Source organism: Ursus arctos, unplaced genomic scaffold (assembly GCF_023065955.2).
Source record: "Ursus arctos isolate Adak ecotype North America unplaced genomic scaffold, UrsArc2.0 scaffold_24, whole genome shotgun sequence".
In the NCBI taxonomy this organism is placed as follows: Eukaryota; Metazoa; Chordata; class Mammalia; order Carnivora; family Ursidae; genus Ursus; species Ursus arctos.
The window spans coordinates 18,298,352-18,322,225 of NW_026622919.1; the positions used below are offsets into that span (position 1 = coordinate 18,298,352).

The following is a 23,874-nucleotide window of genomic DNA, read 5'->3' on the forward strand; positions in this document are numbered from 1 at the left end:
TGCCGGCACGTGGGCATTGGGCGCAGAAGCGGCTCCCGCTGCTGTTCCGGGTCAAAGGAAGGACTAACTTGCGGGTCGGCGACGCGCCCGGGGTCCTTGCTTTGCCTCTGCGAAGATGGATGTGTAATCTCCAACGTCAGGATTCCTTCCAGACCAGACCTCTTTTCTCCTGTACCGCTACCCTCCAAAGATATTCTGAGATTTCTTGGAGAGAGGGCTACGGGCACTCCTTCATCAGAAGAGCCAGGCATCACCGGTCGGCGCTGAAGCGGGACCCTAAATTTGCATACACCGCTAATCAGTCCATGCCGTTCTACCCCAGCCCAAGAATCTCCCGCCCGAATTCATCCGTTATTGATTTGGAAGCTGACAGATAAGCCTCTTAATTTTGAGGAGTCTTCCCTACACACTTGCGAATTCTTACGCGTAGCAATCTAAGTCACACTTCCTCCCACTTCTAAGCTTGCTTTCCCTCCCCCTTCCATTTTCTTGCCTTCCAAAACCCCGCTGGGCAGGTAAACCCTGAGGGTAGTGGCTGGGTTGGTGTGGGAAGAGGAGGGGCGCACACCCACGACAAAATTTGGAATAATCCTCTCGAGGAACACACACAAAAAATAGAAACCTCAGCTATTCTAGGCGAGGTCCTGCCTAGAGGCAGAGTTGGGGTGGGAGGAGACTGTTGATGAGTGACTCTCCAGTTCCTACCTCAAGCAACTTTGTTCTTGGAGAGTTTTCTGATGGGTGGATGAAAATGAGAATGTAAATATGGTTCTTCTTGGAAAGAGATTAATTTCACTAATTAAAAAGATATGGGGAACGGAAGTTGCATATAAATGTCATTTCACTCCCTTGCTAAATATTTTTCAATTGCCCCAAGGAGAAAGCCTACATTTTCTAGGTCTTTCAAAGTTTGCTTAGGCTCTAGCAAGACAACCTTTAGCAGCCTACCCCCACAACTCCATTTCATAGTATTTCTGAACTATTTTATGTTCCTTGAAATCAAGCTCTCTCTCCTTTTAGAGATCTTGCTTGTCCTTTAGGTCTCAGATTTTTTCACTTCCTCCAGGAAGCTTTTCCTAACAGTACCTGGCAGTCACATATATGAAAACCTATAATCACAATGCCATATAAAAAGTGGAGCGGCAGTTACATGTGACTCGTTGTGAGGGTCAGACTTGAAAGTTCTCTGAAAAAACACAACTAAGAGGGAGCAGTGTATTTATTCCTATTATGATGATTGTACTACTATACACCCAACATTAGGAAGTTGATGTCTTTTGCAGGGCAAGGAAATGGTTTTGAATTGTGTTCAGGTTAAGTAGCACCAAGGCTGGCCCTTTGTCTTCCTCTGGACTAGAGAAAGGTCAGCCTATTGTTACTCATGTATGAGGCTCCAGAATTTCTGTGGGGGGAAGGGCAGGTAGGTGGATTAGGGATGGAAATTGGTGATAATAGGGCTTGAAAATGCATCTTGCATGTTAAAACTTTTGTATATCAGATGGACACTAATGGGGGAGGGCCAAAACTCCTGACTCAAGGCCACCTTTGTCACCGCCCTTTGCCTAGCTTCCTAGAGAGGGCAAGATGGGAGATGGGGAAGCCTTGAGTTCCAAAGGTGATGGGAGATCACAGAAGAACCACCATTTATTAAAGACCTACTACATGCCATTCATTTGCACACCTTATCTCACTTAACCTAACTACTCTAGAAGGTATTATTTAATACAGTAGAGCAGTAAACAGCAGGGTCCTTGGAAACAGACCCAGTCCTTTCTGGTTGTGCGACCCGGGTCAAGTTTAGCCTAAGACTTTAGTTTCTTCATCTGTACAATGAAGGTGTTGATTCGTACCCCCAAAAGATTGTTGGGTGTTCAGTAAGTAAAAATACAGAAGAAATAAACATGCAGAATCAGGTTTAGTAATTTGCTCAAGGTCATAGAACTTGGTAAGTGGCAGACCTGGGATTCTGATCCCAGTTTAGCTAACCCTATGGGCAATGTTCTTTCCACTACCACTTTGTAACTGGGTATAATCATTTTGAGCAAGTTACCTTAAGTCCTCTGGGCCTCAGATTCCTCATATGTAAAATACAGATTTCATTCATTAAACTCTTGTGTCAAGGTGTGCACATAATGGAGACTGCAGTTCCCTCCTCCTTCCCCTTTTCATTCCACGTAGGTCATTTATCTTTAACTTCTGAAATGGGCTCTGCAAGCACTTTACCAAGCGGGTGCAGTTGCACTAACATACTTACTCAGATTCCCCTTTTATTTCCTCTTCTTTCCTTTTCCACCTAGGCTCCCGCCCCACCCAGCGCCAGGCCACGCCCTGGCGTGTGACGTCAGCACGCCTCGTGCGTCGCGTCGCGGCGCTCACTGGGGGCCCGGCTTTCGCCCGCTGCTGCCGCCGCCGCCGCCGGCCGCGGCTGCTCTCCCAAGATGGCGGCTCCTCCGGGCGAGTACTTCAGCGTTGGGAGCCAGGTGTCGTGCCGGACGTGCCAGGAGCAGCGGCTGCAGGGCGAGGTGGTAGCCTTCGACTACCAATCCAAAATGCTGGCTTTAAGTATCCTTCGCTGCGCGGAGCCCGAGGCCGGGCCGGCGTGTATGTGCGGTGGTGGGGGGGTGGGGGACGACGGCGGCGGCTGGGGCCCTCTCCGGGCCTAGGGGCGACCGGCTACCGCGGCGCCTGGAGCGCATGCGCACGGGCCTGAGCTCCCCTCCCCCTCTTCGCGTGTCCCTCGGTCCGCTTTGGGGACCCTGTCTCCCACCCCTGTGGGAGCTGGGCCCCGAGCGAGGGTCAGTGGGTGGAGGGGGGCTTGACACGCGGATGCCTTTTCGGGGAAACGCTAGGAGAGGGGACACAGTGATCTGGAGAGAGGGTGGTCGTGGGAGGGGGCTGGTGGATTGGAGCCCGGATGGAAGGGGGGCGGGTAGAATCATGTGGGGAGGGGGTGTGCAGAGTAAGGAACTGCTAGTAGCGCAGGGGTTTGGAGTTTAAGAGGGGGTGTCTTCTGGTGGGATTCGGTCCAAGGAAGGGCGGTGGGGTGGTGACCAAATGGGCCTTGCTTGCTTTGGGGTAGTGTAACTGCAGGACAGAGTTTGTATCTGAAATTGGGATAGGGGCTTGTTTTGCTGGTGAGTGTGTTTGCCTGGTGCTATTGGGGCGGGGAGTACTGAATTAGCTTTCTCAGTCATTTGAAAATTGCTGTTTTGAGAATGTTTGTTTTGGAAACTTGGTCCAGACAGAAGACCACGTTTTTTAGGGGCTCGTGTAGGGTTGTGTGGGTTACAGGTGAGAGAGTAAGTTATCTTCTGCTCAGCCCAGCACATGGAGTCCTGACTTTTCCATAGTAGTTGCCTCCCCTTTTGGAAGTGGCGGTGTTAGACAGAATGGAAAAGAAGGCCTGCTTCTTTAGGGTGGAAGTGATTTCTGAATTACTCCAGGAAACTCAATCTTGGAAACAAAATACTTCTGATTGTAATAAATATGCCACCCCTTCCCTTTTCTGAGCCACAGGTGGGTTTATTTGGATTTTTTTTTTTTTTTGGAGGAGTAATCCTTTATGGCATCTTTAAAAGGAAGTTTCCTCCTGAGTGCTGCTGCATTTGAGTGGCAAGTATTTTAATTTATTTAACCACTAGTTGTAGATTTCTAGCTTAGGGAGATGTCCTCTGAAACTACAGCAAGAACCGTTGCCTTTTTTTGGTAAAATATAAAAACTCAGATCTGGCCCAAATAGACCTTTTACATTAGTGGTTTAGTTGGAGGGGTTTTGGCATGAGGAATTACTTTACTTTTAATTGGCATATAATATGGTTTTGATAAATAGTTGGAGGACGGGTGAGTGAATGAATGAATGAATATATAAATAAATGGATTATCTAGCTGGGTTCACCTTGAGTGAGCCTCCTTTCCAGTGCTGTAGTTTTCTGCTCTGCAGAATGGGAAATCTGAAATCTAAAAAAGTGAAAAGAGCAGTATATAGATGAAAGGAGTATTATACCAAGAACAGAAAGTACTGCTTCTCCTGTGTGGTTCCTTAGGTCCAAGACAGACTATATATACAGTGTTAACATGCATTATGCCTCTGTATAGCCAGTAGAGAGGTGACAGAAACCTTTTCTGAGGCTTCCAATTTTGGATGGTATTTGGCTTTGAAAAGCTTCAGGTCTTTTGGTTCTGGGGTTTTGAGCGGGAGGAAGGTGACAGGCAGAGAGTTCCTGAGGAGAGATGTGATTCTTGTGAGGCTCCCCCGTCTTGCTTGTGGCACACCTGTTACACCAGCCTTGTGTGAATTGTGTTTTCCATGCCCCTTTTGGGATGTGTCAGTGCTCTGTTTGCCCCTATTTTCCTTAACTTTATTTTCTCACCAGAATGTCCCTCTTCCAGTGGAAAGCCCAACCATGCAGACATCTTGCTCATAAACTTACAGTATGTTTCAGAAGTGGAAATAATTAATGACCGAACAGAAACCCCTCCTCCCCTAGCTTCACTCAATGTTAGTAAGGTAAGGACTTGAGGGCACTTCTGGCTCTACAAAATGGTGGGGAAAATTGAGACTCATTGACTCTTGGTGATACATACATTGTCCATTGTTTTTCATTTTTTCATTGACTTAACAATTGTTTGTTCTGATACCTTTTTGAAAAACCTGTCAGTTTAGGTTTTCTCTTTATTCCTGAATATCTTCAGAAGACTTAAGAAACCTTTTAATGCCCAAATAGGGAAATAAAGTTGTGAGCTTGCTTTTGTCCTTTGTGAAAGAGGGCTTTTTTTTTTTTTTTTTTTTTAAACCTGTAGTCCGTGCATGAATTTCTGGTATTGGTGGGGTTGGGTCGGGGTGTTGCCTGTGAACCTCTTGAAACTGTGTGTGTGTGTGCGCACACATGAATATATGTGGATTTGGTGAACATATGGAGTATTTTGCAGATCTCTGATTCATGACCTACAAAAATTTGAAAACTACTGCCTTAGAGCTTCATTTTTTCTTTATGTTTGCATTTTGAGGTCTGACAGAATTAGAGGTTTAGGATATTTTAATCTTGGATGTACATGTTGATAATCTCGGAACCCCCAAATCACTTTGACACTTTAGTTCTGTCAGTGAAAGTTCATGTATAATAATAATATTAATAATACCACCCCGTGCCCTGTAGTCTTTGCTGTCCTGTACTTGGAACACTCTTTCTTCCAGATGTCTGGAGCTGCATCCTTCAGGACTTAGTTAATGGCAAGTCTTCCAAGAAGTCTTCTCTGATCACCCAGGCTAAAGTAATTTGTCCCCATTATTCTCTCTTACAATACCTTATCCTTTAGAGTTAAGGTGACATAGCATTTATAGTCCGACTTGGGACATTTTTGAGAGTAAAGCAGAGTGCTTTTGTTTTACACTGGGACAAGTATAGAGCAGTGTGGCCTGGGCAAATTGGAACTTAAGGTTACCCTATTTGTAGCTTTTTTTTTTTTTTTTTAAAGATTTTATTTATTTATTCGACAGAGAGATAGAGACAGCCAGCGAGAGAGGGAACACAAGCAGGGGGAGTGGGAGAGGAAGAAGCAGGCTCACAGCAGAAGAGCCCGATGTGGGGCTCGATCCCATCACGCCGGGATCACGCCCTGAGCCGAAGGCAGACGCTCAACCGCTGTGCCACCCAGGCGCCCCTATTCGTAGCCTTTTTATAAGTATAATTGTGTATCCTTTATTTACTTTTCTATCTCACCAGAGTTTGTTCTGTGAGTATGGGAACCATACCTGTTTTGTTCATGGCTGAGTATACAGAGCCTTGCACAGAATAAGTGCTTCATATTTTTTGAATGAATAATAGACCTTTGATTAAGTCTCTTGAATTAGTGTGGTGGAAGTTTTTCCCTCTGGAGGAGTCTCGTAATAACGTATATTCTCTTACCTCTCTTGCGAATGTGGTATGTTGGCTACAATTCAGCAAAGCAGGGAAACACTCAGACAGCTGAAACAATAGAGGGGGGCTGAGGCTGGCAGAATATAGTTGCCTCCGATCTGGAGCTCCCTTCTTTCCAGATAGCAGGGAAATGTCACTTGTTTTTTAGTGATGGCTGAAGACCGATTCAGAGGGGTCTTGGGTTTCATATTAAAGGCTGTTGCGTATAGAATGTCCCATTCTTAGAAATCTGTAGACTTTTCAAACCTGGGCTTAGGTACCTCCTACTAGAATGCAGGAGATCTTTGAGTAGTTGTCTTTTTTTTTTTTTTTTTTTTTGGCTGAAGAGATTTTTAAAGATTCAAGTGAAATAGTTTATTCCTGTTGAAGAGAAAATAGTTACTTTTAGTGTTTATAAGGTATGAGAAGTTTGTTACTAAATAACTGGATCTTTAGTGAGTAGTAGAGGAAAGATTATCTGAAAGAGGGTGATTTTTCTCACATGTGAAGGACTAAGTTTCTGTTCTTGGGACCAATATGTGCCATCATTTAGCTGAGAAGGCTTGGAGTATTACGGGTGGGATTGTTAAGTGGGAGCTGTTAACAGGTAATTTTCCTGTGTTTGACCTCAAATAGAAATAGTTCTTGGTTATTGAGTTTGCAGCTTACCTTTGTCTTTAGGGTTTAGCTGGTCAGCTTTAGTTTATTAGTATTGTTGTAAACTAGTTGTTTATTCTTTCAAGAAAGTAGCAGAAATCAATACGTTAGGGAAGACCGGAAATTTTTACTTTTCTTATTTTGTGGCCTGCTTGCCAAGTCTTGAAAAAGGTTTGCTGGGAAGAGGAGTCAGAAACTCAAAACTAAAATTAGGTTGGAGGGCTATCTTTGGACTTCATTTATTCACTCTTTCATTTGTACGTGTGTTTAGGAGTAAGCTGTATTGGCTTTCCCATTGTTTGAGGATGCTTTGTGAGTCCTCCCTGGATTCGGTTAGACTTAGAAGAGCCTGCTGACTGTTACTGAAAACTTAAATCTGGGCGGCTGTTCACATATTGCTTGAATGAGCGGGAAAGTTCACGCCATTGAAGAGCATGGACTTGGGGTCTGTTTTAAGATGGAGGATTATTTCAGCATGTTAGAGGGGAACGAAAATGCTCGGAGGTCCCTGGAAGAAAACTGCTGCTGCTCACAGTTTTGGGGGGCATCACCTGTGTGCTCCACTTCCAGTAGGAAGATACCATCACGTGTTGGCTCATGTTGCTGATATAGTAAGTGCTTTGTTTAATTCATCCTGTTGATATAAATTGGATATTTGTTTACTCTGACCCAGCAGGAAATGGAAGAGAAGGACTTACTTAATTCCAGCCCAACTAGAGAAGGTACGAACTAGCAGTTCTTAGAGATGAGCCTCTTTGCTTTCCGTTGACAGTTCCCTGCAGGCTAAGAAGTCCTGTGTCTGTCCACAGCTGTGGGATGTGAGAGGCAGCTTGGAAGAGGACAGTGGGGTTGGTGAAGGTGGAAGTTATGAGTATCATGTGGTTGTCTCCACAGTACCATTGTATCCTGTTTAAGTGTTCTGAATTTCCTGACTCTAAGACAGAAGCATTTCAATAAAAGTACAAAAGCACATCAAAACCAGTCATAAGTGAGGTTCAGGTTACTCACCCTGTGGCTTATTAGTTTATTCTGTCATGAGGAGGGTTTAAATATTGCTTTAGGACGAGAAGAACCCTAGGGTCCACGTGGCAGAATGAAGTATGGTGTTTCTTAACAAGTTCCTTTGAACTGACTCTGCATCTGGTTCTCTGGGGATAGGGATTACCTGTGGGTTAGTAGTGTTCTCAGGAGATGATTTGGGACATGTCAACATTAACAAGGTTTTCTCTTGTGTAGCATTATAAAACATTTCCTGAATTCTATTTTGTGCAAGGTGTTGTGGTAAGCTCTGCTGGGGACCACGTTTTGCATTTGTCTTGTGCTTTACAGTTTACAAAGAGCTTTGACACCTCTCATTCCATTCTCGAAATCACACCAGGTGATCTTTAGAGTGTATTCTTTTCCTTTTTATTTAACAGATGAGAAGACAGTCTTATTAGTTTAAGTGACTTGTTCTAGGTTATATGGCTGGTAGTGTGGGAACTAATGTTTTTATGTGCCACTCTGAACTAACAATTGGTAGACATCTCATTTAATTCTAACCACAGTTCTTACGGTGTGGCTACCATCAGTATCTCATAGGAGAGTAAACTGAGGCTCAGAGAGAATGAGTCACTAGCTCAAGATCGTGCAACTACTAAGTAATTAGAGCTGGGATTTGAACTCAGGTCTGATATTTTGACTGCAAAGTCTCATGTTAATAATGTTTCTACATAGAGAAATCTCTGTATTGTGTGGTCAGGAGCATTGTGGTCTGGTAGAAAAAGCAGGAACCAAGTGGGTAAGTCTTTAAAGTCACTTGTTTGCCTCTTAAACTTACTAAGCATCAGTTTCCTCACTGTAAAAACGGGATAATGTTAGTACCTATCTCATAGAGTTGCTATGGGGATTAGGTCAGTTGAGTAGAATTGGCAGATGTTAGTTCTGTTCTTCTGTATTAGCTATGTGTAGCCAACTGATGTTCCTTGAATAGGCATAGGGACAAGACGGGGGGAAGGGGACATTATGACTGAGGGAAGGCAGCCAAGAACATGAATGCTATTACTATGTCAGTCTCTCCTGGCTTTGGATTGACATTCGTTCAGTTATCCATACTTGCCAACCCAAGATCGGGGAAGATCAGAATTGTATTGAATATCATTGATATGTAATAGAGTTAAATGTTTTAAAGAGATCTCTTCTTGCTGACCACAATTCACTTGAACTTCGAGAGCAGTGTTATCAGGTGGTGTAGTTAAGTGAACACTTGGCTGAGTACTGGAGTTTAGAGTGAGCAGTCACAGAACCTAAGAGGCTCTGCTTTCAACCTCTGAGACCCTTAGGGAAGAACTCATGGACACAGCCAAGGCAAGTGTATGTATTTGTTTAGATAAATGCATCAGTGCAGTGAATGAGATGTAAGTCGTTTTCTCACTTGGCTGAGTCGGAGAAGACTTTCTCAAGAAGGTATTTGTGTGTTGGGTGGGGGGAGGCAGGAAAAGTGACAAAGCACAGAAAATTGAAATCCACAGATAAGGCATCCACCTCCCTTACCAAACCACTGACTAATTTGTCGGCCTGTGTTTACCCATTTAGATCTTACTAACAAGCAGTGAGTTATCAAATGCAACCAGGAAGAAGAGATTCAAAAGGCTTATCATTAGCCGCTGGTAATGAAGAAGGAGTTGGCTGCCTTTGGGTAAAAAGGGTATTTGGAGATGGGGTGGAGTGGTGGGGGGGCGGTTCTGGTAAGGCTGAGAAAACAGAAGAGTCACAGGGTTCACTTTAAAAAAAGTGTTCACATTTAGGTATGATGTCACATTGAGGGAAGAGCTGACTTTTTGTTTTGAGTTCTCCCAATTTCAAAGCTAACGTTTAGCATAACCATAGACTTTCCAGTGATTTGAGGGTTAATTCTCAAGTACGAGTAAACTCCTGCAGCGGTTAATAGCTGCTGCATCGTGGCATTTGTTCATGGATCTGTCTTGTTAGGTGGGCCATTGACCATATCGTGCCCCTAATGTGTTGAGGTATGGAGTTATCACCAAGTAGAATCAGATGGCCTGGCCACACTATGTTTAGGTTATGTGTATATTGGTAGGAGTTCATATTATGTGTAAATATGAGAAGGGAAGCAACTACTTTTCTAGAGAAAGCAAGACGTTTTTGTCAGATAAAATTTTTCTAGCTTCTAGAAGCTGTATATAACCTATTGGCTCACTTGATTATACTGTCAAGGCTCCAGTACCAGGTTAGAGGCCACCAGTGTTTTGCACCTGGCTGTGAGCAGACACAGCTGTTTGCTTACTAAAGTGTCATGAAGGTATAGGTTGGGGGTGAAAAGGAAGAGCCCATTACTGCCGTGTGACGGGACGTGTTACGTAGCGTGTGGTATCAGATGAAGTTAGCAAGGTCGAATGATTGCCATTTTATTTATTTTTTTAAAAAAGATTTATTTATTTTAGAGGGAGAACACATTGAGGGGGGAGCAGAAGAAGAGGGAGAGAGAATCTCAAGCCGATTCCCGCTGAGTGGGGAACCTGACAGAAGGCTCAATCCCAGGACCCTGAGATCATGACTGGAGCCGAAATCAAGAGTCGGTCACTTAACCGACTGAGCCATTCAGGTGCCCCGGTTGACTACCATTTTAAAAATCACTAGCCTTTTGGGGGTGCCTGGGTGGCTCAGTTGGTTAAGTATCTCACTCTTGATCTCGGCTTAGGTCTTTTTTTTTTTTTCTAAGATTTTTTTTTATTTATTAGATGGAGAGAGTGTGAGAGAGAGCACAAGCAGGGGGAGTGGGAGAGGGAGAAGCGGACTCCCCGCAGAGGAGTCTGATGTGGGGCCCGATCCCAGGACTCTGGGATCATGACCCAAGCCGAAAGCAGACGCTTAACTGACTGAGCCACCCAAGCGCCCGTTGGCTTAGGTCTTGATCTCAGTGTTGTGAGTTCAAACCCCGCATTGGGCTCCACACTCAGTGGAGAGCGTATTTAAAAAATCACTAGGCTTTTGAAGGATGTCGCGTTCAGTAGCATTCAAACTTTAGGGTCAAACTGACAGAGCCATAGTGGGGGATGCGGTGCTCCCGGCTAGGGCTCATGACGCAGTTCAGGCTATAGTGAGTGCCTGGCAGCCCGCTGATCCTGTGACAACTTCATTAGGTTAAGGGTTTGGTTCCGAAGGGGGCTTTCTTGACATCACGGGGTGTGGAGACAGTTGCTGTCCACCTGAAAAGACATTGCTGTGCCCGAGTTACTGGTGGAGGTGTGCCGTCTGTGTGTTACTGAAGCCACGTCTGTACTCTGACGTGGTGATGACTTAAAGTGAGGACTTTACTGGTGGGTCAGTGGTGGTATTGCTTCCGCTGTTAAAGGGCATTCTAACTGTTTAGTCTTCCTGCTACAGAACAGGCTTACGGGGAAAAGGGTGATGCAGTCAAGTTCTAGCATTGGAATTTTGAGACTAGCTTACGTAAATACCAGAAACTACCCCGGAGAGTCCAGCAAATTGTACCTGAAGTAGAAAATGAAAGGGTCTACACACTATGTCAAAAGCTAACAGTGTGTGTGGTAGAATGTGGGGAGTTTGAAGAACTGGGTTCTTTTAATAGCTGGGCTGTCAATTGTGTGACCGTGTGTTAGTCACTTACTGGAGCTGGGGACTGTCCTGTGAAATTCTAATAGTCGAGGTTTCTTTTTCGTCTTATCCTCCTTTCCTCTCACTCCCCCTCCCTTCCAGGTGCTGGGAATGTTAAGATGATTAAGACTGCCTTTGCCCTCAAGAATCTCATGTTCGTTGGCGGTGGTGAGGGAGAGCGGCGTCTAACTAGTGCTGACAGCATGGTGGCATCAGTGTGAATGGAGGTGTGAGCAAGGTGCTATGGGAGCATAGACCAGGGGCCAGCAAACTTTCTCTGTGAAGGACCAGATAGTAAATATTTTAGGTTTGTAGGATATCCATTCTCTGTCACAACTGTTCAACTTTGCCTTTGTAGCAAAAGCAGCCGTAGATGATATATAAACAAATGGGTGTGGTCTTTCCAGTATAGCCTAACTAAAACAGGTGCTTGGCTGAATTTGGCCCACAGGCTGTCGTTTACCAACCCTTGGCATGCAGTAGTAGACATTTTAAGGAAGGCTTCTCTGTTGTGATAGTGGAGTAGGGTCTTGAAGAATAAGTAATTAGATAAAAGGAAGGAAGTTAAATGGAATCAAGCTAATTTGGAAGGTGCTCAATTTGTCCATCTGCAATTCAGAAGCTTTTGCTCTTTTGTCAGTAAGCTAACCTGGAGGTTATTCGTTCTCGGAGGGAGGGAATGGACTAGTTACGTGCCGATATTGGTGTTAGGTGCTGTACATGCTTACTGAATCCCAACAGTAACCCTTCAGGATGGGCCCCAGACGAATGAACTGAGGCTCTGGAGAGGTTGTGCGTCATGCTTGGATTCATGCTGCTAGTGTGTGGTAGGCAAGAGTTTGAGCCAGAATGTCTCTTTGAGGCAGTAAGGCGATGTGTGGCTCTTCTATTTTACTTTGTTTTCTCTCTTTTCAGAGCCCAGGAAACAACAGGGCATGGCTCGTTCACTATCACTGAATAAAATTAATTTTTTTTTTTTTTAAGAGAGAGAGAGAACAGTGCACAGGCTGCTTAGCAGGGGAGGGAGGGTGGGAGGGTGGGGTAGGAGGAAGGGGGGATGAGGGTGGGAGGGGCAGAAGGAGGGAGAGAGAATCTCAAGCAGGCTCCATGCCCATCGCAGAGCCTGAAGCAGGCCCAGTCTCTCCGCCCTGAAATCCTGACCTGAGCCAAAATCAAGAGTGGGATGCTTACTCAACTGAGCCACTGAGGCGCCCCCAAATCAACTCTTTATATTCCGTAGGTAGTGCCCCCGTTTGGGCACATAAAGTTAGACATTTCCAACTTACTATTTTAGTTCTATTTTGGAAGATGTTCTGTTTAGGGCTTGTAACTTCTCTCGCAGCTCTTATAGAAACCAGAAAGGAGAGAGCACTGAGCTCATTGGCTAAAGGAAGGTTGGATTGTATGAATTTTTCTGAAATGACCCCCAAGCCACTTCTGTGCTAACAATAATGATGTAATAATGTTAACAACTATTATTTGTACAGTGCTTTACAGCCCGCCTAGTGTTTTCACCTGGGTTATCTCCCTTAATCCTCATGGCCGTGTGTGAGCTGGCTCATTTGAGCGGACATGCTCAGTTAGTTGAGGTCCGAGTGCAGCTCTGTCTCAGCCAGTTTTCTCTCTGGAAGGGCCATGTGGAGGTTCCGCAGCAGTACTGGTTTCAGGGTCTGTGGAGTAGGAAATTACTCATTTAGTGTCCTGGAAGTTTAGTTTTCTCTTGTCCTTATGAATTGTGTTTGGTGACATAATTACAAATAGCTAACAAACCACTGACTTAAAGCTAGCTTTTGTTTCAAATCAGGTGAGAGAAAAACCTTTGCTTTTGTGGACTGGCTATGACTTGAGGCTGGTCTGTATTGTACAGTAGCAATATGTTGTATTAACAAGTATTGTGTTGCTATGGCCCCCTGGATTTGCAGGGTGTTTTTCATCTTAGCTCAAAGCACTCAGTATATCTTTTTTCTTTTTTTAGGATTGATTTATTTTAGAGAGGGAGCACAAGCCGGGGGAGGGGCAGAGAGAGAATCCTCAAGTCCATTCCTCGCTGAGTGCAGAGCTCTATCCTACAACTCATGAGATCACAACCTGAGACCAAACCAAGAGTTGGAGGTTCAAATGACTGAGCCACCCAGGCTCCCCAGCACTCAACATATCTTAACATTCAAGTGCAGGGGACTTGCTTGACTTAGTTTCCCTAGTCTTGGCCCAGTCAGAAAATGATGGATCCGCGGGGCTCCTGGCTGGCTCAGTCAATAGAGCATGGGACTCTTGATTTCGGGGTTGTGAGCTTGAGCCCCACATTGGGTATAGAGATTACTTAAATAGATAAGTATTTTTTAAAAAATAGGAAGAAAATGATGGGTCCAGGGAATACTTACCATTATTGGCCTGAAATGCTTTCTAACACAAGATTTGTTTTCTGAAAAGCATTCCTGTGATTTACCTTTAACAAAAGAAATAAAGGATGTCCTTGAGGTTCAGGGTGAGACTGGGGCCCTTTTCAGAGAAGAGAGGTTCTTCACTAGAAGGCAGACAGCTGTGTTCTGCACTGGGGGCATTGGTGGAAATGCCAGAATGCACTGACAAAAAGAGAAGATGGCAGCTGAGTTTTAAAATATTTTTCCTTTCTGGAAAAAAAATTTCTTTTCCTTTCTGAAAATATTTTCTTTTGCTTTGCATTCAGATTTATATTTTCAACAATAATTTAGACTTCTCTTAGGTGGAGCTATTTGTAGTACAGGGTTAAGAATGTAAGTTCTGGAGTCAGACTAGCTTCAAACCCAGACTTCCACTTGTGGCTTGGTAAACTTGGGCAAGTTCTTAACAGCTATGACTTAGTTTCTCCATCTATGAAGTAGGAGGAATTTTAGTCCCTATTCCACAGGCTTGTATGGATTTTTTTTTTTTTTAAAGATTTTATTTATTTGAGAGAGAGAGAGAGAGTGAGCACAAGTGGGGCAGAGGGAAGGGCAGAGGGAGAGGGAGCAGCAGACTCCCCATTGGGAGCCCGACATGGAGCTCAACCCCAGGACCCTGAGATCATGACCTGAGCCGAAGGCAGACGCTTAACCAACTGAGCCACCCAGGTGCCCCTGTTGCACAGATTGAACGCTTTAATACATGTAAAGTGTGTAGCTTGGTGCCTAGGATGGAGTAGGCTCTCACTCAACACGTTGGCTCTTAGAATTTTAGTATTCACTACCAGGCCTCTTAGGCTCTACGGTTCCTGTTTGATTCAATGTTTTGATTCATTATTATGTATTCTAAGACACAACGACAAGTGGGGTACTCTATTTTTGGAGTTCCCAACTATCCAGAGTTGTAAAGAGCACTATTTTATTGGAACTGTCAGACAGGAGCTTTCAGCTGCGGAACAGGGAGACTTGGGGATACTGATTTGATAGCTGGAAGAAATATTTCTGAGAGCCCGCTTGTGGCAAGCTAGGAAGGAGAGCCTTCCGAGAGCGCACCCCGGGATGGAAACAGCAGAAACAAGCGCGGGCCCTCGGGATGCCGGTGGTTCTTGGGCGCTGGGTCCGTCATCCCTCGGCCTCCAGCAGGCCTCGCAGACAGTGCCAGCACGTCCTGGGCGGCAGCTGCGGTGCTTCCTCAGCTCTCTGTGGGGGCAGCTGGTTGGACAGCCCGCGTGCACACCGAAGACAGACTCAGAGCGGCTCGCTGGAGTCAGTAGGTCACATCCAGTGTGTTCCTCTTTGGACTCTGCTTCCCTTGTTGTCTCAGCTGTCACAGCCTGTTAAATACTTGTGGTAGGAATCCCTCTGGATTCCCCACAGCACCTGTGCCTCCCTGGTCTGGGTGTGTGGGACTGAGATGGCCCAGCTGGTGACTCAGTAACAAGATGAAGTGCATACTGCTTGGATTTTGTCGTCGTGGCTCCTTCCTGTTCTCCATGCCGCTGAGTGTAGGAGGAACGGTGTGTGCATTAATTCACTCACTCAAGGGTGACCCCACAGCAGCCATGACTAGATGCCTTTTAATATTGATGTGCTTTGGTATCAAGTTCTGTACCCTTCTCCGTTGCCCACATCAAGTTGCTATATATAAAATGGCCACGGGAGGAAGCATTGGTTAGTAGACAGGGAATAGCTGTTTTCACTGGGTTTTATACAAAATAAAAGGAGAGGCAGGTAAACCACAGGTTGTCTCGTGCAGTCATTTCAGTTAAGCCACGTGCACATTAGTAACAAATATTTGTAGGTTTGTGCTTCTCAGTTTGCCTGAACTCAGTGTGCTTGTAAAATGCTGCCTTTACTATTCTTTGAGATTCTAACCAGTTAGTGCTTCAGTTTTGATGGGAAGACAGGCCAGCAGCTAGCATGTTTGCATTGAAAATAGATGCAGTATGGTGGTAGTCATTGAATTTAAAACATTGCAGTCCTGGTAGTCCTCCCAAGCTTAAAAGGCACACCCTACACTTCTGCTGAGGGCAGCTTTTATTGGTTCCCTGTAGTGGTTTGACAATAACTGTAAACTTATTATCTTGGAATAACTGGACCATTTATATATATGCATGAGTTTACAAAAGCGTGATGTGGGGGAATTTTAATCTGTGTAACTGCTAACTTGAGGGTAGAGTGATAGTCATTTGCTTTACAAAAGGAGGCTTATCTACATTTTTCATGAGTTTTCAGGAACATGCCCCAAAAGAGAAGGTAATCTTTCCCCTAATTTTGAGAGAATTCTTTTTGTGAGAGTAACCTTCCTTGTGCCTTTCTGATAGGCTCCTCTGTGGGAGAAATTTACCCTTTTGTACAAGTTCCTGGTGAAAGCAGATCTGTGTAGCTGAATATCAGATTTAAACATTTTTCAGATTGCCATGAAAATACAACTCATAAACTGAGAGCTGGAGGTTTCAAGGTTTGCACTGCGTCCAGATCCCCGAAAGCACAATTGCAGGTACAGGTAGAGTAATTGAGGATATCGGCGCAAATTGAAATACAATCAGTTTACTCTGTCTGATTTCTGTTGACTTTTCTAAGGCCCTTTTGTTTGTTTGGTTTTTTGGTAAAGATTTTATTTATATATGTATTTGAGAGAGAGAGAGAGGGCAGTGAAGGGCAGGGAGGGGGACAAGCAGACTTCGCACTGAGCGCGGAGCCTGGCACAGGGCTCGATCTCATGACCCTGAGATCACAACCTGAGCCAAAACCAAGAATTGAAACCAAGAGTCAGAAGCTTAACCAAGTGAGCCACCCAGGTGCCCCTTTAAGGCACTTTATCATTTAGCATTTGGGACCTGTTTGCACTATGAGTTGAAATGGAGAATCATCTAGTCTATTCTTTGCTTTCAGAGCCTTTAGAGGAGATTGTACAACTGATATTTTGGGGGGGCTAGAAGTGGATTTTGAAATCCTTGTTCTCTAACTGTTGTGTTACTGTTACTTAGGCTGTCCAAAGGAATCAGTTCTGGCTGAGATCTATATGCATTTTATTCTGCCTCTGGCAAATACTGAAAAGTGACTCCTCTCCCAGCCTTTTTTCCTCTTCTTCCAGCTTAAATTGGTCAGTTCCGTTCTTAAACATTCTGCATAGGTGCCTGGTTTCCTTGAGCCAATTCCTCTCTTATTGTGTGATTTTACATTTTTAATCTTTTTTTTTTTTTTTAAAGATTTTATTTATTTATTTGACAGAGACAGCCAGCGAGAGAGGGAACACAAGCAGGGGGAGTGGGAGAGGAAGAAGCAGGCTCATAGCGGAGGAGCCTGATGTGGGGCTCGATCCCATAATGCCGGGATCACGCCCTGAGCCGAAGGCAGACGCTTAACCGCTGTGCCAGCCAGGCGCCCCTACATTTTTAATCTTCTATCTAGGTGACGAGGATATTTTACTGTGGGTATCCCATGTTATCTAGTCAACACAAGCTTTGTAGACTCAGCTTTGTCTGACCCAACACCGGGAGATGTTTTTGGTTTTCAGGAATAAACACTTTTTTAAAGATTTTTCTTTCTTTCTTTGAGAGAGACACACAGAGCGAGCGATAGAGAACATGGGGGGGAGGGGCAGAGGGAGAGGGAGAAGCAGGCTCCCCGCTGAGCAGAGAGCCCAACACGGGGCTCAATCCCAGGACCCTGGAATCATGACCTGAGCCGAAGGCAGCCTCTTAACCGACTGAGCCACTCAGGTGCCCCTCTGGGATAAACATTTTTAAAAAGACCTCCAAGTGAGACCCTCATGCCTGTTCATGGAGTAAGGTAAACATCTGCCTGGTCACTTGGGTGCCGCAGGAGCCCTGCAAGAATGTGCTTAATCCAGGGGAGCTCTGTTGCCCCCTGGTTTTTCCTCCTTTCCTCGGAGACTTCAGATTTTCTATAGGGTTGTTTGGAAAGTGAGACTGAAGGAAACTCCTTGTTATCAGGGTTTTCTCGGTGACTAAGTTTTGCTTTTTGCTGCTTAAAATACACCACCAGCGGTTCTCTTTCCATAGAAACTGAGTGCTTTCTTGCTGCAGTTGGGATTGCTGAGGCTCAGGGGAATACTGTCAGCCCTGTGCGTTTATTTCTCTGTGGAGTTCTAGCCTGGTGGGGCCAGAATGGCAGGACCAGGCTTGAAAGATTTTTTTATTTAGTGCTGCTGTATTTGTCTTTCCCCATGTACTGGGGACCATGTGAAAAAGGAGCTAGGGCTTCAAATCACTGCAAAGTTCTGGCCTTTCTTTCCTCTTTCCCCTAGGGACCCTGAAAGGACAGTGTGCATGACCTCTCTCTTCTGTGTTCACACCCCTCGCCCCTCAGATGATCTTTGAAACTCAGAGGCACAACTCCCCATAACCCAACTGAAGGTCTCCTTTTCTCTTCTTCATAGTCAAACCCACACCTTAATAAAGTGCTTCATTTTGCTAAGAGACGCTTTGCCCTAAACTATATTTGGTCTATGGTTTGAAGTGTCACTGTTAAAGTGGAATAGAAATGTTTAAGAATTCCCAATATCTAGGTACTTTGGGGATGTGTGTGAGGTATGATCTCCCGATTTTAAGGAGCTGGTGTTTGGGGACAAATTATGCGTTCTCGTGTGTGTCTGTGCGTATGTGTTCAGTGTACCAGCTGCAGCATCAGTATACGAAGCTGTTCGTGGTCGTGGGCCTGAAAAGTCTCCAAATCATTTGTTTGGTTTTCAGATGCGTTTTCTGCCTTTCATTTTAACCATCTTGTCCAGCATATTTGTTTTGCTTTACACTTAAACAAATTTGTACTTCTGGAGTCTCCAGCAGCCAGTACTGTAGGGCGGGGACTAAGAGTGTATTAGAGGGGCGGTAGGGGTTGACAGGGCAACCCACCCCTGTTGGGGGGATTTACTAGGTTTTAGTAGACTATAGTAGTCTCCCCTTACTTGCAGGGTGTGCGGTCCAAGACCCTGGAGGATGCCTGAAACCATGAATAGTACTGAGCTCTATATATACTAGTTTTTTTTTCCTGTGCATACGTAACTATGACAAACTTTAACTTGTAATTACTCACAGTAAAGATTAACAGCAATAACTATTAATAACAGAAAAATTATAACAATATGCTGTAATAACAGTTATGTGAATATGATCTCTCTCTCTCTTTCTCAAAATACCTCATTGTATTGTTCTCACTCACCCTTCCTGTGCTGATGTGACGTGATACGATGCCTACGTGAGGAGATGAAATGAGGTGAACGATGCAGGCACTGATGTAGCCTTAGGTTACGTGGACCTGACCTGATGATCTGTCAGGGGGAGGAGCATCTGTTTCCAGGCCAGGGTTGACTCTGGATAAGGGGGGGGGGGGCACTACTGTACTATATTTTATTAAAATTTCTTTTGATCAGTTCGCGAATGTTCCGCTAGAAGGCAGGTGAGGAACAAACGTAGGGTAGAATGCAGACCATTGCATTTCTAAAGAGCAGGGTCGCAGTAGCTCAGGTTGAAGGTGGACGTTATCCACGGGTTGGGTTTACTTGAGTTTTGGCTTCCCGTGTGAGCACAGATAGTGGTACCAGAAAGATAGTCTTCGGAATTCAAGTTCTGGTCTCTGAGGGTGTCGTAGACAATTTCTAAACCTGAGACTAGCAGTGACTGATAAAAATTCTTAATTTTCTCCTTTCATAGATGTGTGCGTTATCTTTTTTTTCTGACCATCACTTCCCAGTCCTACTGTGTAACCTTGCCCTGCTTTATTTTCTAACGAGCTCCTTAGCACTGTCTGAAGTTATTTTATGTTTTTGTTTGTCGTCTCTGTCCAGTCCCTGCTGCAGTGCCATATCTCTGGCTCAGCACAGTGCATGCGTGGTACCTGGTGGGCACTCAGTAAGTACTGGATGGAAGGAGTGTTTGCCACCGTAGCAGTAACTACTCGGGCATCCCGGGTGTGTGTGTGTTTCACTTTTGGACTCTGAGAAAACTGAATCTACCAAACCAGTCTTTTCTAGCCTCCTTTCCTCAACAGGTCCTGACTGTTGGGAAGAATGAAGGTGAATGCTTTTCTGAGTCTCTTTCCTCTCCCCCACCCTAGCTTGCCAGCAAAGCACGGACAGAGAAGGAGGAGAAGCTGAGCCAGGCCTATGCAATCAGCGCTGGTGTTTCCCTAGAGGGCCAGCAGCTCTTCCAGACCATACACAAGACGTGAGTCGGGGGGAGCATAGGGGTCTCTTGTCCCGGGGGCGATGCTGCCTGGTTGTGCTGTGTTTTCGCCAGCTTTCGGGTAGTTGTGTTCCTGAAAGTCAGCAGAGTTGCTGGTTAGTGTGTCGGCAGCACCTCGGTGTCCAGGGATGTGGGTGTCTGTTGCCTTTCCCGTACAGGAGAATGGTGTAATCGTGGACAAGTTGTCTTCTCTGGCCTTCCGTTTCTTCATGTGTAAAACTTGGTTTGCGATTAGATTATCCTAAAGATCCCTTTCGGAACTCGTGTTCAATAATTTAGAGCTCGTGGTTTCTTTCTCTTTCATTATTTTGATCTTGTACCTTTCTCCAGAAGCTGATGCGGTTTTATTAGGGGAAAGTTACGTGTGTCTCTGTCTCTTTCTAATTAATTGTACACTGAGGTGTATATAGGGAGTTAGGGAGAGCAGAAGGCCACCTTATTACCACCTCCTAAAAGACATTTTGTCACAGCAGAAGTCATTTGACTCTCCGCTAGCTTCCCTCGCTGCTGAAAAACGGACACATTTGACACCGCCCCTCCCCCTGCTGTTACCCTATTTAACCACCTGGGTCTGGCGCACAGATGGCAGCTGGCATCAGAGCTGTCTGAGGCCGCGGTGTGAGGATCTGAACATTCACAGGTGTGTGGGGGAGCTCTGAGGAATATCAGCTGCCCTGCGTTTCCCCAAGTGTGAGCTAGAATGGGTTTTCCCAGTCTGGCAAGTGCCCAGCTGTCTGATCATTGAGAGGGGCCAGTGTGAGGAGCAGTTTCCATTTCGGGAGGTGGGAGGCAGAGTGCAGATCACAGTAAGATGGGGAGTTTCTTTTCCTGTCTTTCTAAAGGTGCTGTTTCCCCCTAGGTCAGAGGTTGGCAGCCTCCAGCCAGATCAGCTCATTTGTTATGTGTCCTCTGTGGCTGCTTCTGTAGTAGTTACAGCAGCAGAGTTCAGTAGTTGTGACAGAAATTGTGTGGCCCTCACAGCCTCAAATACTTGCTGTCTGACTCTGTAGAAAAAGTTTGCCAACCCCTGCCCTAGGCTGTTACTTAAGTTGAATCTAGTGGCCTGAGCCTAGCTGTTTATTTCAATTCAATTTGGATTGAAGTTCGGAGGCTGCCACCAAGTTTTCTAGGGTTTTCCAGGCCCCTAATGCTGCCGAGTAACTCTTCTGGGCTCTCCTTAGAATGAATGTGCATCGTGTCATTGCTTTTGCTAGCCAGTGGTGCCCAGGAAATGTTTCTTGGCTACTGCACCCTATGGGCTGCTGGCATCTAGTTATTGGCTGAGCTGTGAGCTGAGAAGTTGGGGTCAGTTTTCTGGAGTTATTTATTCATCATACAGGAGGTGTGGGATGCCTCCAAGAGGCAACTTTCACCTGCTCTCTTCTCCTTCCAGCATTAAAGACTGTAAATGGCAAGAAAAAAACATCGTAGTCATGGAAGAAGTTGTTATTACACCCCCATATCAAGTGGAAAACTGTAAAGGCAAAGAGGGGAGTGCACTGAGCCATGTACGCAAAATAGTAAGTAAAGGAGCCGTGAACCTTTAGAGAGAGGATGATTCCTTGGCCTTCACCCCTCCAGCCTCAGGGCAGACCTTGCGCTGCTGCAATCCCTGCCTGCTCCGACCTGCCAGCCTGAGAGCAGTCCTGCCTAGCCCCCCGCCCCCTGCGCTGCGGTGCTCTGCAGCTGTGGCTTGGCCACTTCTGCGGGGACGGAACCCACGGGGCAGTGTGCAGTAAAGTGGGTGGTCAGCCCCATGTCCTTGGCAGTGTGGCTTTTTGGAATTAGCCAAACCATCCCATGCTACTGCGCCTGAACAGTTCCTCTCATCCCAGGCTGGGTTCTTCTCAGGAGGGGCTGGTTGGTGTAAATCAGTCGCCATTGGCGTCTCTGACCCTGCGTATGTCATGTGACCGTCTCGATTGAGTTGAGGCATTTGTAAAAACACTCTGAGCATTGAGAGACCAACACTGTGGATGTAAAAAATCTAATACTGTTAATTCCCCATCAGCTTTTCATTCTGCACTTTCGTGAAGAGGGGAGAGGGAGTTTGGGTCAAAATAATCTCCTTTCATGCTGTGTTTTAGCTTAACGGTTCACTTTCTGTTAGACAGTCTTAGCTGAAGCTGCAGCACGGGCGTTCAAACAAGAGGCCCCTGCCTACCTTGGGCCAGGAAGGCCCGCAGATCGCGAGGGCGGAGGTGCCTGAATAGTCCCTGAGCTGCACAGCCAGGATGGGCCGTGGAGGCCTGGAGTGAACTGTTTGGGAGGCCTTGGTGCCCATCTCCTGTTCTGACCTAGGCTGAACTGGTCTCTTTCAGGTTGAAAAACATTTTAGAGACGTGGAAAGCCAAAAGATACTGCAGCGTTCACAAGCCCAGCAACCACAGAAGGAGGCTGCCCTGTCATCCTGAGTCCACACACACGGAGGACTCTTCCAGCATCCAGCCAACGAGGCGATGGTGGTGGCTTCGGCGGAGGCAGGCCGGGGGAGGGAAGGGATCCTATATTTCCTGTTGGCTCTTGTTAACAAAGGGTCAGCATTTCCAAATCTTAGACTTGAACAAACAAAACACCCAACAAAAAAGAGCAAGAGAATAATTTAAAAGTTGAATCATTACTTGACTAACAGGCTTTGGTCCACCATGTCCTTTTCACAGCCCCCTTCTGGAACAGTCACCTTGTTAATTTTATTTTTGAAAATTCCTTTCCTGCTCTGCCCTTTCACCTCTGACTTTCCTAGTCTGTCCCTGCCATTCTGTTTTTATAAGTGGCTACACTTGCCTTCTGAGTGATCGAAAGAAACTTTTACATCTTCTCTTCCAAAATAAAAGTAACAAGCTGACTGTGATACTTAAGTTGAGACTAGAGCAGCAGAGAGAGGTCTCACTTTAAATTTGTCTTTTTTTTCTTTTTTTTTTTTTTTTCTTTTTTTGCACAGGGCATGGCTTGAATTAGTTTTATTTTTCTTAACTTTAAATATATATATGAAAATATATATTAAAATGTTCTCTAAATATTTTCTGCTTCTTGCAGGTCTCTTTTTACTAGATCATGGCCGCTCTTCCCACCTCATCCCTTCGAAAATAAAAACGTATTACCCTCCCCACCACCTATAGCCAGGCAACTAACTTGACTTGGTTCACAGCAAGAATCTTCTGCAGCACTTTCTAGAGCCAGTGTTTGCAGGTGGGATTCGGCTGTGAGGGTTCCTGATGGCTTTTTAGTCTTTTACCGTGTGTGTGTACCAGTCTCACATTGGGCCAGAACCTCAGGATTCTCCCTCTGCCTTTTGTCTTACTTCATGGTACTAGAAGAACTTCCTCACCACACTCCCGTCTCCTAGATGGGAGAGTCCGCTGCCCTGTCTCCTGTGCCCTCTGCAGGAAGAACTCTTTTGCATGGCACGTCTCAGCTCCTCCTCGAAGGATGATTTTCTTCCATAAGAAACCTGGAGCCCACCTCTCCCGGTCTCTCGAAGTCTGTATCCAGAGCCACTAGCCCAGGAGAAAGCTTGGGTGACCTGTAGTTTCTCTTCTCCCACCAACCTCCTGCTTTTATGCCCTTCCCCACCCCCCTTAAATTTTACAAGCTTATGATAGTTTGTATGTGCTCAGCCAATGGGCAGAAAACCTGGAGAGAACTTCTGGACTTTAGCCCACCGGTTTGTCTGGTTTGACTAACCTGCTGAGCGCGAAAACTGGCTCGCGGTGCCCTTGTGCCTTCAGGGCAGTCCCGTGGGGCAGAGCGCGCCACCAGCTGAATATCAGGCACCTAGTGGGAAGTGGGTGATGCTCATGTGACTGGCTAGAGCTTTGGGGGTGGGGTGGGGGTTAACTACTATCTTTTTGGCCATGATCTCTTTCCCCTTCCTTTTTTTTTTTAATTAAATAAATGGATCAAAATTAAATAATTCAAGCCCTGCCTTCAAAATGAAATTTTTTTTTTTTAGTATTGTTTTAGCAAAAACAATAAAACCCAAATTTTTTTAACCATCACTCATGTCTCAGGTTTGTACGTGCTTTAGAGACCCCGGGGGGGGGGGGTAAGGGGGGGAGTGTCTGGGTAATCTTTCCC

General features: G+C 45.5%; 1 protein-coding gene across 1 annotated transcript; it reads left to right on the plus strand.

Annotated features, from left to right (window-relative positions):
• LSM12 (LSM12 homolog) lies at positions 1-23,795 on the plus strand. Its single transcript, XM_026512704.4, has 5 exons — positions 1-2,562; positions 4,374-4,507; positions 19,670-19,779; positions 21,191-21,317; positions 22,119-23,795. The coding sequence occupies exons 1-5, from the start codon at positions 2,439-2,441 to the stop codon at positions 22,209-22,211; spliced, it is 588 nt and encodes a 195-aa protein (XP_026368489.1). The 5' UTR covers positions 1-2,438; the 3' UTR covers positions 22,212-23,795.
• The last annotated feature ends 79 nt before the right edge of the window (positions 23,796-23,874 follow it).

Bases quoted from the DNA above. Each gene is read 5' to 3' on its own strand.
- LSM12 (XM_026512704.4), top strand. From the start codon at position 2,439: ATGGCGGCTCCTCCGGGCGAGTACTTCAGCGTTGGGAGCCAGGTGTCG. The intron at 19,780-21,190 runs GTGAGTCGGGGG...TTCTCCTTCCAG, and splicing joins TTCCAGACCATACACAAGAC to CATTAAAGACTGTAAATGGC. The intron at 21,318-22,118 runs GTAAGTAAAGGA...GGTCTCTTTCAG, and splicing joins TGAGCCATGTACGCAAAATA to GTTGAAAAACATTTTAGAGA.